Source organism: Lutjanus erythropterus, chromosome 23 (genome assembly GCF_056507025.1).
Source record: "Lutjanus erythropterus isolate fLutEry1 chromosome 23, fLutEry1.hap2, whole genome shotgun sequence".
Classification (NCBI taxonomy): domain Eukaryota; kingdom Metazoa; phylum Chordata; class Actinopteri; order Lutjaniformes; family Lutjanidae; genus Lutjanus; species Lutjanus erythropterus.
Genome location: NC_139339.1, coordinates 25,303,305 through 25,317,574, shown reverse-complemented (window position 1 = coordinate 25,317,574; position 14,270 = coordinate 25,303,305). Strand labels below are relative to the sequence as shown.

Sequence of the window (14,270 nt, the reverse complement as noted above, 5' to 3'; positions counted from 1 at the left end):
TGAGAATTCCTACAGTTAGATTTCAGAGAACAGACTTTAATCTGGCATGTGTCCTGTAAATAATCAAGTGTCTGCAGTCCAGCTATTATTGGGTACATTTTTTCACCGGTTATAAGCCGGTGTTGTTGTTGTTGTCCCTATTTTGACAATTCCAACACTGTCGATGTTATTGAGATCTGGGCCAGTGGGTCCTGCGAACCACAAGGTCGAGCTGCAATGTGATTATCCTCATCATGTGATCTACAGCCGGGGTATGAAAGAGGGCCTTTTATATGAGCTGGAAGCACGTCTCAGAGGTTTGCGTGCACTGAAAAGATACGGCAGATCCTCTTCAGCTCGGTAAGTTCAGCTAAAACCCAACAGATCTATGTGTGATATGTGTGCGCTGAGTCTAGATTTACATTTGAGTGTTTCACCATGCAGTAGAACAACCTAAAAATATTTGTGGAGTTTAAGATGAGTGCCAACATGTTGTTATGGTTTATTAAGATTGTGACTGATGATCATCTTTTGGAACATTTTGAGACAGTCATACTGACTGATCGTTCACCACTGGTGTTGAATGAAACTATGCTGGTAGGTTTTATAGTCAGTTCATTAGCAGCCTCTCACTACATACTTTACAGTATCAGCAGGCAATCCATGTACTTTTTTACCACAAAGAACAGCCCTAATTTGAATAATCCTAACCTTAATTATTACCTTAATTAGACTCTCAGTCTTAAATCCAGCTTTCTGGTGATATAACACCCTGTGGATGCAGTTTGAGACTTCATCACGTTCTGGCCTCAGTGACTGTGAGGAACTCATTTGCTGTGCTATTTTTTACTGAGAAGTTACTTTTCTTTCATTTTCATCTCTGATATATCTGATCATTTTTGTATTAAATTGTTGTTACAATGTCAGTCAGGTAACCATAGTATCTGGTAACTATTGCTCTATTGACAGTGAGAAATATCATACACTTGTGTCCAGAAGCCGCATTAAAGAAACTTCCTAACATGCAGATCCTATCTTAATTGTTTAGCAACCATGGTAAATTAGGGTAATGTTCAATAACAGTTAAAAAAAAAAAGGCATTAGAAACAGTTCCAAAGTCAATAATGTTCCTGCTCTAAATTAAGATAGCAAATATATTTTATACAAGCATCCACAAGAGTCTTAGATAAACTATCCTAACTTTAAGATAGCATTAAGCTGTCCTAACTGTCACTTTCTCCCTGTAGAAGTAGCTTACTAACTTACTAGCTAACAGTATTGTTACCTAACTGTTTAATCCATATGGCTGTTTGTTTATTGCTTTTGCACAATGGATGCTGGATATGGCAGACATTGTCTGATATTTTAGTCCACTTATTTTTACTTTAATCTCCCAGGTTAACATTGTAAATTTCCCAAAAAGAACGTCTTTGGACTTCTCTACAACTGAACTGTCTTGAAGTTAGGTGGCTGTAGTCTTTTTTTATGTATGCTTGAATCAAAATGAAATTATCACAAAAAACAACTGTGGTTACAAAGTTGTTTAGTTTGGTGAGTGTTGGTTGTTAGCTAACAGACATACAAATTGATAAGTGATATTGGATTGAGTATTTAATATTTCCTAACCAGACATGAGATAGGATTGAATGAAATAAGATGAGATAACTAAGTTAGAATTTGCTTCTGTAATACCTAATTAGGAAAAATACTATCTTAAACACTCCCTATCTTAATTTAATTTCTACTTCTTTCTACTTTCTGAGAGTAAAATAAGAAGTGTTCTTTTCTGACTTTGTTGTGTTCATGAGCTCTTAAGTTGTAATCAAGGTTCAATCGGTTGGCTTGTGTTTCGGCACTATGGGGTTTGCCATCTTTGTTTGGAACCATAAGTGAAGATATTTGTACGAGAGCGTGGAGCTGGGGGGTGACGAACTGCAAGTTAGACAGTGCTTGGTTTTGTCGTCTGTCTGGCAGGAAAAAATGATCACACATGCATTCCTGGCCACAAAGTTTCTCATATTACAACTAAACAGTTCATTTATATATGTTTCTGAAAACATTTTAGGCAGAAAGAGGCAATGTAGTGATAGAATCTTGATTCATATTTGGTAATTACTGTCAAGTTTGATAGTTTGATGTGAGTTTCGTGAGCCCTGTATGTTGCACTGAGAATAACCTGTCACTTATAATGTAGCCCGGCCCTAAAACATATGCTGCTTTACTAAACACACATCATGTTGTATTAAAGAAGACTTGAAACTAGTGATTGAGACCATTATCTCATTAGGGAACTTATTACTGAGCTCATAAATCAAGTGAGAAGTTTTTTTTGCCTTTTGCCGTAAGTCTTCAAACAATCAGAGTTCTTTTTGAAACCAGTGGAGTCGCCCCCTGCTGGACGTTAGAAAGAATCCAAGTTTAAGGCACTTCTGCAGTGGCTTCACTTTTCAGAACAGGAAGCTCCATCCAGTATTTAATAATACGTTCTACGGTGTAATGTGGAAACAACTTGGACGCTTTTGTCAATAAACTGACAAGATAGTCAAGATAGTATTATTACTCCGTTTTCTTACTGAAGAGAAAGATCCAACCACACACCTTCTTTTGTAAGCTCTCTTCAGCTGTTGGAGTTAAAATCCCCCAAAAACATCTCTTTCTGACTCATTCAGTCATCCATGTCTCTTAAACACTTACTGTTTTGTTGTTTATTCAAGGTTTGATCATGCCATGATCATCTGACTCCTCTCCTAATCTTCATCAACACAAGTGGAACTGAGGACGTTACGCTGCTGAGGGATTTGGCATGGATCATCACACCTCTGGCCAACACAGTCAACAAGGCCACGCCCCGAGATTCCAGTGGCTCTCTTTTGCTTACCAAGGCCTGACAGAGATCCCATATGAAACTATTCTAACACAGACTGACACCCTGGAGGTGCTGGATCTCAGTTACAATCTGCTGAATGAGTATCCTTTTCTTAACAAGCAGGAGATTAAAGACCAAACAGATACACAGTCAATAAGGAGGACAAATTTGATCTAAAATCTGATACTGAGGGTGGTGGTCGTGTGCATTTAAGGTGGACACAGTCACAGTTTATTACATTCTTTTTATTAGGGCTCATGCACCCTTACCTTTTACTGCACAAATGAACAGACGAGACTGAATAAAAATGTCTTCAATTCCAAGATAAGACCATGACCATCAAAAACTGGTCTTGAGACCGGTCTCAAAGACCGATCTCTACAACACTAGTCCAGGTGTCAGCATCTAAGATGGCTGCTCTGTGCATGAACAGCACATGAAAACTCTAGTAAAACAGTGTTTAGAAGCATTTTTGTCTTTGTGTCTTGTGTCAATTAATATCAGTTGTACACACAGTATTGTCTAACCTTTACCTGCAGACATGTTGCTACAGTATTTAATGCTGCAAAATACCATGTAGGAGCCAAAGGGCAAGTGCAACAAAGGTTGCATCTATCTTGGTTCTCCAACTTATTGTACTGGTCAACTTGGGCGGCATTATTCTCAGTTGTGATTTCTGATTGAATAAAGATTAGATAAAAATGTGGTTGATTCCAAGACGACACTGAGACAATCAAAAATCTCTAATACTATAACACTAATTCAGGCGTCATGGTTCATTCCATCTGAAGTGCAAAATTGGGATTTCCAAGTTTCAGAAAAACAAATGGCTTTGCCAGACAAAACAATGTCGAGACACAATTACTGCCATTTCTAGACTAATGATTAATTATCAATTAAAACATTTGGATTGTTTTAATTCCTAATGGTGATTAATCAATTAATGATTATTATTGACATCTATAGTTCAAAGGAAATATTTATTCTGGAAGAGTTATGGAACTTTTTTAAGTTGAAATTTTTCTTCTTCTTTTTTTTAAATATGATAAATATCATATTGTGGATTTTTTATCAAGGTATTATTATACCATGACTTTTTGGTATCATTACATCCCTAGTAAATATTCTATCATTCACATAATAACCCTTGAATTTACTATATACTGATGTATACTATTGAGTGTGGTGTGTTCTCCTTCATTCAGTCCTTATTGGAACCCGGCTCTGCTGGGTCAGCTGGAGAAGCTCAGCACTCTGATCCTGGACTGCAACAACTACACGTCTCACATCAAGTTCCCCTACATGCCAAGCGTCACCACCGTGTGCATCAACAAGAACAAGATCAACAACCTGCCTGTGTTTGTGGAGGAGATCCGACGAAAGTTCCCAAACATCAGGTGAGTTTTTGATTCCTGCAGAGGAGCTGGAGTCACTGTGTATAACTGTGATTTTTATTCTTCTATGTTCTTACAATTACAGGATCCTTAGTATGATGAACAACGAGGCAGCGCCAAGCTACTTCAACGGAGGAAGTCTGACTCAATACAAAGACTACAGGTGAGAATTTATATCCTTCTAGTCATCTCAGTCACTAACTATAGGGACTTTTTTTTCAAATAATACTTATACTTTTAGAGTATTTTAGAGGCTAATTTGAGTGGTAAAGACCCCATCCATCCATGGAGCTTGTCTACAGCTAATCTTGAATACAACAGAACCAATCTGCCTAATTTTTTGTGTACATTCATGACAGTGTGCTGAAGGACCTCTGCAATTCAAACGTTTTTGATAAACCTTAAAAAGACTTTTTTTTATGGCTCCATACCCGTATATCATATTTTGGCCTTTTCTTCAGTTTAAAAATAAATGTATTGCTCTATGATCCCAACTACATCTATTGCAGTGGTCTGTTCTTCATAGCAATGGTCTATTATATAGAAATAACAGACCTTAGAATGCTGTAACTGACCAATCAGAATTGAGTATTAATAAACCCATGCAATACGAGTCAATTGCAAACCTGTCCAAGCACATACAGACTGTATGTCTTGTTAACACCATGTATTCCCGTTGCTTTTGCCCTCTCAGACAGTACGTCATCAGTCAGATTCCAGGCCTGGAGATCCTGGATGACACTGAGGTCCTGGAGAAGGAGAGAGCCCAGGCCAGAAAAACCTACCGGCTGCAGCAGAGCTGCCACAGCAGCAGAAAGAGGAAGGAGAACTCATCCAAGAAACATGCACACCTGCAGAAAAAGTCCAATACAGTCATAAGACAATAGGCTACATGCTGAGTTTTGAACAACACTGTCACCATCATAACACACCCTGTGTTCTGTATCTTGTTTCAGCATATATTTAAAAATGCACTATGTTTACACAGAGTTTAATATTCACGTACATGTTTTATATAGCGTATTATCAAATTAAAAATTAAAATATTCATCATGTCTCGTGTATCATTTTCAGTGGTTGGAACCATTGGCATACAGTATATTGAAAAGATTTTACATATTTGTAAAGTTTTTGTTTGTAGACAATTAGAGAATCATTTATCAAATTGGAGCAGTCTATGTGTGTTTTTCAACCTGTTCATCTCAGTGTCCTTGGCTCTGATGTACAGGGGGGAATGGGGCTGTAGCTGTGTGTGTTTCAAGTGTCGTCTTTGGTGTTAGCACTAGGGGGAGTTAAAGTCAAAGAGAAAGCACCAGTGGTCCTCTGGACTTGTTCCACTAAATATCCTCACACAATAACACCTTAAATCTGTAGGTTGACTGAAATGTTACATTAAGCAAAAGAAAGTTTAATTTCTTCCCTCTATAAATCCAATAAGACACAAAGGCTGAGTTGCTGAGTTGTACCCCTGTTTAAATCATGTTTTAACAAACTCTTGAACCAGCCTGAAATTAAGGAAGATTCAATTAAGTCAAACTGGTATTTTTTTTACCAGTTTTAATTTTTAAAACATTTTTTTTTTTTAACATTTTGTCATCACTGCAGAAAAAAAACTGCCTTCCCTCCTCTTGCCTGGTACTAATCTCACACCCCCACCTTTAACTATGACAGAATGAGTAAACCATTGTTTGTGCAATTACATCCTGGTACAAAAATACACAGGCATCATAGCTTCAGCAGCTAACGTTAACATTTACTAGTCATGACATTAATTATGTGACGATTTTGAGTGTAATCTGTCCAATTATGTGTCTTCACGGTCTGATACTTCAGTTTTATGTCAAACAGCAACTTCCTTGACTTGTAAAATTTTCTTACAAAATGACAAACATTACGTACATGTGATTCATGACACAATTCAAATGGGATCAAAAAATGATTTATCTCTCACCACTGACTACGGTTCATATTTTTCCAAAGTAAGGTCCCATAATGATTCACTGGAAAGGGTGGAAATTCGCCTCTTTACTGCTTCCAGTGTCCCCCAACAACAGTCTCCCCCTGGGGGGCGTGATACCACCTCCATTGAGAAACGCTAATGCACAGAGGGCAGGTCATTACTGCGAAATAAACCCATGCACAACATTGTCTGGGTTTATTTGGCAACAATAACCTGCTCACGTTACATCATCCTTTTATACCAACAATAATTTTATACAAAATATTAATTTAAAAATAATTTTGTTAATCTAAGAATGGCTTTATTGGACTTCCAGAGTCTATAATCATAAGTGAGTACACAGCAACGGACTATTATTTATAGCAACAGTCTGTTATACAGAAATAACAGACCAGAACTGACCAATCAGAAGAGTATTTAACAAAGCTGTGCAATATATATTGATATCACTGTAATGGAGGACTTAATTCATATTGTCCACTTCTAGCATGTACCCTAATTTCATCCTAAATGGAAGAAACAGTTGCTGTACTTTTTGGAACATTCATTAAAACCACAAAGGTGACAAGTTATTAAATTATTATATTTTCATTTGTTGCATACTGACTTATTTTTTGTTGTATATGGAGTGAAATGTTCATTTTTGGGACATTTTACCTACATATTTTTTTAGAGCTGTTGACTTGCACTTATGTAGTAGACATGGAGATTCGTACCCACATTTTTTTTTTTTTAAAGGAAGGAGGACAAATAAAGAATATCTAGTACCAAAGCGGGGAGTCGAGCACAAGCAGAGGAAGAAAGTGAGATAAGATAACTAGAGAGCAGTGAGTGCATTGATTCGACAACACTGTCACATTGCAAAAGCACAGACAGTAGTGAGAGGTTTTCTTCTGACAGAACAAGACGTGGTCAGAAGTTGGCATGTGTCAACAGGAGGAAACAATGTGTGGAAATAGCAAACATTTCTCAAGATAGACTGACCTTTTGTCTCTGACTTGGCCTGTTTGAACAGTTCCTGAAAGTACATGTAAATCAGTCTGTTACCTCCCACATGCATCTGTTCAGTAAGAACACATAACCCTACCTGCAAACCTGAATTACTACTCTACAAATAAATGGGTTATATTTAGCATCACATCAACTATTGTAATATCAGATTGGTTGTATGGATTTTTTAATTAATATTTTACTGGTATTTCTTCAGCTTTATCGCTGAAACATGCATAATTTTTAGTTTGTCCGTAACCTGTTGTATAATCGCAATATTACACTCGACACGCACATTAATGTGATCATTAGCACTAATAATCACATTAAAGCTCACCACTGAGTGTAATATTGCTTAAAATGTTCATACAGATTTTCAGTCTCTCCTGATCAATCAAGAGTCGGTGACATGCTAACAGTTTGTCAGATTATGTATGTTAATATGACTTACAACACAACACAGCAGTGTGACTTTGTCATTTAGAACAGCATTCAAGTGCGAAGATTTGAAGTTGCACAAAAAATGGTAAGTCAAAGCTAATATTTACATAGTTAAGTTTAGTTAGTGGCTAATGTTAGCTTAACTGCTTAGTTAGTTTATGATTGAGGCTGGAACCTTCCTGTTAACATTCTAGCCAGGTTTTAAAAGCTAAAAAGACCATTTCAGATTTAGCCTGAGTTGGACCAACAAAGATGAATTTAATATAAAATTAGGTCAAATTAGACTTTAATAAAATTAGGTTACTTATGAATGAATCCAGATTTAAAATTGCGCAGAGCTCAGTTGCACACTTTGAAACAAATCTATATTTAATAAATCCAAGTTTAGTGACATGGACAAAAGTTTTTAATCAATTTGGAAATGTTTGCTTACCAATTTTTAAAAAAGTGCTGTTGGGACTTTGTAAGTAGGCTATAAAAGATGGAGAATCATTAACTTTCAGTTGCTCTGTATCCCTGAACAAAACATTACAGTGTTTGCTAGCTAGTTCTAAGATTTTTTAAAAGTTTTATTCTTCGATACCTAGCTAAAAACACAAGTTTACATTATTTACTAGCCAGCTATTAGTTTTTTTTTAAGTTATAGTGTTTGCTAGCTAGTGAAACACTCAACAAAACATTACATTGCTTGCAACTAGCTAAAGTTTTGAAAAAATATATTGTTTGCTAGTTGGCTACATGCCCAACAAAACATTATAGTGTTTATTAGCTAGCTATAAAGTTTTATTTTTTTTTTTATGTTACATTGTTTGCTAGCTAGCTTATCACTCAACAAAACATTACACCGTTTACTAGCTAGCTATTGAGTTAATTTTTTTTTTAATATTATTGTTTGCTAGCTTGCTAAACACCCAACAAAAAATACTGTTTACTAGTTAGCTAAACAGTTGGTTAACCTAGTTAGTCTGTATATGATGGCATAATTATACATAATTATTTAGGTAAATGTAAAAAAAAAGGCAGCCATTTTAAAAATTAAACCTCCTCAATGTAAGTTTAAAGTTACTACTGGATCAGATCAGAGGTTTAGAGCCAAAAACAAATGCAGGTTTAAAGAGTGGTTTAAATAAAATCTTTCTTAATTTTAAAACTGGTTCAAAAGTTTGTTAAGCCCTGATTTAATCAGGGTGTAAAATAACACTTGTTGGTGCAACTCAGGCTTTCTGTCTTAAAGCATTGATCCATCACTGTCAGCCCAGTTACAGTCATTTTTGAAAAAATGTATTAGAATGAAGAAATTAAAACTTCAGAAAAAGTGTCAGTAACACTGAAAAGGTTAATAGTAATAGTAAATAAAGTTGCATTAAAAATGTTACTGAATCCCCAATTAGGAATATTTTGGACAGTTAGTTCTTTATTTTAAATGAAAAATGGTCAGTTTTAGGTTTTAATTTAGGGTTGCATTATTTATTCTCTTACATGAACATCTTTTTGTCTGTAATATTTAGTCATGGTTTAGTAAACTCCTTGTATGTCCAGTGTTGAGAATAGCATTATGCTCCCACAGGTTGAGAACAGGTTTTCCAACAACTGAGACCAACCAAAGATGCTTTGTGACCAAAAACTACGTGAGTACAGTAGTAATCTACTTTTTTCATACAAACATTCATTGATGCTGGTGAAAAGGAACTCATGACCATATTTGGAGCACAAATGGAACTCAAAGCTTTTGATCTTTACATCATCTTTACATCACAATAACATTCTAGAACACATGAAGATTTAAATGTAGTGACAGTTTTTCATTTCACACAGTACGAGTGGACAGAGAAGACCGAACGAACGAACGAATTCAACAGACTCAAGTGAGAGGGAATCTTAACGAATAATCTTAGGTAAGTCACTGTTTGGACACATTTTATTTTATAGTACACTAATGAGAGTTAACAAATTGTACTTGGCTTGTTAGTTCTTATTAGGTTAAAGCTGTGTTTTTTTAGTGTAAAAAAAAATAGAATTTCCATTTTTTGTCTAATTTGATACAAAAAAGCCTTTTTTAACATCATATTAGGACATAATTGTGTTAGTTTAGTGTCTAAAAAATATATTACTTCTACTTTTTGTCTTCTGTGTGTAAGAACTTCCAATCAGCAGAAGAAAGATGAATCAAAATGAAGATGTGTTAACACAGCAGGAACATCTTCCACTAAATATGAGTCAAACTGAACGTTATAGAGACGATGGATTCTTCTGTTAAACTTAAACATTTGATGAACCAAACAAAGTAGAGGTGTCAATATAAAGTTTGACACTGTCTCACCGTGTGTGTGTGTGTGTGTGTCAAATCAAGACACACAGCTGAACACTGAGCTGTGTAATTCAGAACAATTCAAACTAACCTGCTCTTCTCTTGTCTCCACATGTCCTCTGTAGTTCATTAAAATTACTTCACAATGGAAGAAAAAACCTCAGCAGAGAGGATCGCTAGTCTTGAAAGCAGGTTCCCACTCCCCAAGAACTACCAGGTGCAGTCGCTTTTGGGTGCGGGAGGTTTCGGAGAGGTGATCCAGTGTTTCAAAAAGGACACCCAAGAGACCGTTGCTGTAAAAATCCCTGGACCAGGCGTCAACCTCCTTAAAGAAGTAGGTCCCTTTATTAAACATTGATATTTGTATTGTTTTGTCTAAACATAGATGTTTATATTGTTTTGTCTAAACATTACTGTTTATATTGCATTTATCTAAACATCAATATTTATATTGTTCAATATTTATCTTATTTTATCTGAATATTGATGTTTATACTGTATTTATCTTAATAATAAGAAATTCAGCCTCTAACTTGTTGTGTCCTGTGTTATGTCCAGTCTACTATGCTAAGCACCTTCAGGTACTTCGACATGGACAAGTGCAACATCGTCACATTTATTGAAGCGTTTATGATGAAGGACAACAGAATGGCTCTGGCGTGCGAGAAGCTGGACATCACTCTTTACGACTACCTCCTCGACTACAGGGACTTTGAACCTCTGGATTTACATGAAATCAGGAGTATAATAGAACAGGTACGGACACGGCGTCAGGCACAACACTGAAGTCTAACAGGTGTCACTGTGTTACTCCATGTCTGAACTTCACCTCTGATCTTCGAACTTGCAGATGGCCACAGCATTAAACGCCCTGAAGGACAAAGGAATCATCCACTCGGACATAAAACTGGACAACATCATGCTGGAGGACTGTAAGACGAAGCCCATCAGGGTGAAGCTGATTGACTTTGGACTGGCTTTTCTAAACAACAAAGCAAGACGGGGATCTTTGTACCAAACTGAAATGTACAGGTGAGCAACACAGAGACAGGAATCATGATTGGACAGGTTTGTTGGACGTTTCTGCCATATGCTCAATTGTCACTACACTATTCCTCATTCTGTGTTCTGCCTTTGTTTCCTCTTTAGAGCTCCAGAAGTTGACCTGGGACTTCCATTGTCAGAGGCTATTGACATGTGGTCGCTAGGTATTCTCATGTCGCTGTTGATGCTCGGAGACTGTATCAACCAGGGGAACAGTAGATATGAAAAAGTAAGTCATTTACTTCAACTACGGATCCTTTGAATCTCTGAAACTCAATGATTTCAAGTTTTTCTAATGAAGAAAAGTACATTTCCTCAACAAAAGACTAGACGATTATTTTCATTGTTGATTATTTTCTCAATTCATTGATTAGTTCACCTTTCATAGTCTTACCAGTTGAAAAATAGGTCCAAACGTGTGGATGTACGTCCATGTGCTCCACATGTTTGGACCTATTTTTCAAGTCTTTCCTGTAATTTTATTTATCCAGCAGTCTGTTGATCATTTTCTCAAAAACATTCAGTTTACTGTCACAGTTGTATGCAATTTATTGATTTATTGATTGATTTATAGAGAATGTTGAATGTTGAAATTTACACCCAATGAAGCATTTTTTTTCACTGGAGGCCATGATAATGAATTGGCAGCTCTGTGTAAACTGTACATGGTAGTATATTGTTCTGTATTTAAAAATTATAATAAAATAAGAAATAATAAAAATAACTGAAGATTAATTAATAATAAATTAATAAATAATAAAAATGACCTCTAATTTCATTTTAAGCAGTCAGTTCAAGTTTCAGATACCTAAAATCAACTATTAGCCTCATTAGCATGAAGAAATGACTCGGAGATTCCTCCAGTAATGTTTCTTTTTTGAAATTCAGACTATATTTGCATTGTACTACTGTCTTAACAAATTTAAAGACATTTTAATGATCTTTTTGGATACATGTTACTACAGATTGTAATCAGTTGTAAATATCTGATGCTGGGATTATGACAGATTTTCAAATATTGGCTTCATTTAACCTAATTTAATCTAATCGATCACCAAAATAATTGCTGATTGATTTAATAATTGGTTAATAATCCATTAATCATAGCAGCTCTAAAAAGATTGGTGCCAGCCATAAAGAGATCAGAAGCATCTTGTTGCAAATCTTGACGTGATGGCGTGTTTTGTCTTCAGATACGAAGAATGGTGGATCTGCTGGGCCTACCGCCAGACCATCTTCTCGATGAGGGCTGGTACACGAAACGTTATTTTGTCAAGACAAGTTCGGGAAACTGGAGACTTAAGGTATGAAAAAAAAAATTCCTCTTTCAAATTCTTATACTTCCCAACATTTTCTACAAGTTGATCAGTTAAAGTGATTCAGAGGTATCTGACATACTTGTGACCTTCTTTTAGACACTAGCGGAGTCCTGGGAAGGTGGAGAGTACATCAATTTAGACATGTACTACACATTCACTAGCCTGGACGAGCTGGAAACAGTAAGTGGATCGTGTTGTAGAAGCTGAAGAGTGACTTTAATTGATGAATCAGAATGTTTACCTCACTGCTGCTGGATCTGCCCTTTGTTTCCCCACATTAGTTGCCCATGCCGAACCTGGATGCGGGGGGGCCCGATGAAAAGAAGGAGTGCATCGACCTGCTGAGGGCAATGCTTCGTCTGGACGCTAAGGAGAGGATTACCCCCGCTGAAGTCCTCAACCATCCATTCATCAAGAGGGGCAACGTCCAGCATATCTCTGAGTAAGTGTCTGCAACTGGCCTGAGTTCTCAAGACTCTTTATTTCACTGCTTTGGGTACAGATAATCAGACTATATACATATACAGCAAACTGATTTATCATATCATTGTAATTTCTCAATTAAGAGATCAGTTGTTTGGACCATGAAATGTCTGAAAATGGTAAAGAAATGTTGATCAAAGCTCAAGATGACGTCATCAGATGTCTTGTTTTGTCCACAACACAAAGATATTCAGTTTACTGTCAGAGAAGAGTAAAGAAACCAGAAAATATTCACATTTAAGAAGCTGAAATGAGAGAATTGGCTAGCTTATGTCAGAGTTTGGTCTGTGTAGCTAATGTTAGCAGTTAGTTTTACCTGCAAACGTTCTCTTTGATTGGATGATGAGAAAGGTTCATGCTGAAATCTCTACCTAAAGAAAGCCTTTTTAAAGAGATAATGAATTGGCAACTGTCAGATCAGCTGGTTTCACTGAGTCATGTTGATGTTTGTGAACTATGATTTTTGCTCACTGCAAATGGTAGTATGTCACTCTTTATTTTAAAATGTATGATAATCCTGCTAATAATCCCCATTTTGTAACTGTAGTCTCATTATGTCTTATTTTTTTGTAACTGCAATGGGGAAGAAGTTACATTTTTTGATCCTAATTACATAATCCAATTAAAGGTAATTCATTACTCTCCAACCTTGCTTATAGATAATATCTTAATATGTTTAGGCTATTCTGCATTATATAATATATGGTGATATACACATTTTCTCTTAAATAACTATCCAACAGTATACTGTGATGTGTTGGGAGGTCGGGAGCTTTTCCCTTTGGTTTTTGAGCCAGGCTTTTTTTCCAACTTAAATTAAAACAGCAGTGCACCAGTCCCAGTTCCTCGTCAGCTGTCTGTTGTACCTTTGATGAAATTTATGTCTCTTGACTCCACAGCTCCAAAGACCCCAGTGGATCTTATGAATCAACTAAAACACCATCTCCGCGCGTAATCATGGTGCAGCCTGCACCACCTGACTGTTGCAACAACTTGTATGATGATGACAAGCAGCGGAGTGAATCTTGGTGAGTTGATTTTGTGGACATGTCAGTCAATCAGACAGAGGCGAGACACAGAGAAGTTAGGACACCATTAGAGCAGATTAGGGAACATGTTTGCATCATCACATATTAACAGTGTGTCTATGTTTGTGTGTGTTTTTAGCTCTGTGGCTGCGCCTTCTGAAAGTACTTCACCAGAATATCCCTGGAGGGATGAAAGTGGCTGCCCTGTCGGTCTCTTTTTCGCAAAGGAACACGGCTTGGAACTTACCACCACCACCACTATGTCAGATGACACGGACACCGAACAGAAGAGGACGAAGAAGAAGAAGAATTGCATCAAGCGCTTCTTCAGATGGATGAAGAAGACATTCTGCAGCTGTGTCAGTACCAACGAGGATCAAGACTGAATCATTCCAGAAGTTTTTTTTTACACAGAGATAGCACAATACCACCGCAACCAAGGCTGGTCTCTACGTCGT

General features: G+C 36.6%; 1 protein-coding gene across 1 annotated transcript; it reads left to right on the top strand.

Annotated features, from left to right (window-relative positions):
• The first annotated feature begins 89 nt into the window (after window positions 1-89).
• LOC146306241 (leucine-rich melanocyte differentiation-associated protein) lies at window positions 90-5,289 on the top strand. The gene is made up of 5 exons (XM_084711697.1): window positions 90-339; window positions 2,694-2,946; window positions 4,051-4,242; window positions 4,325-4,402; window positions 4,934-5,289. The coding sequence occupies exons 2-5, from the start codon at window positions 2,783-2,785 to the stop codon at window positions 5,124-5,126; spliced, it is 627 nt and encodes a 208-aa protein (XP_084567823.1). The 5' UTR covers window positions 90-339; window positions 2,694-2,782; the 3' UTR covers window positions 5,127-5,289.
• The last annotated feature ends 8,981 nt before the right edge of the window (window positions 5,290-14,270 follow it).

Excerpts from the sequence above, each read along its gene's own strand:
- LOC146306241 (XM_084711697.1), top strand. The coding sequence starts at position 2,783 with ATGGATCATCACACCTCTGGCCAACACAGTCAACAAGGCCACGCCCCG. Across the intron at positions 2,947-4,050 it reads AGTTACAATCTGCTGAATGA|TCCTTATTGGAACCCGGCTC; the intron begins GTATCCTTTTCT and ends TCCTTCATTCAG. Across the intron at positions 4,403-4,933 it reads ACTCAATACAAAGACTACAG|ACAGTACGTCATCAGTCAGA; the intron begins GTGAGAATTTAT and ends TTGCCCTCTCAG.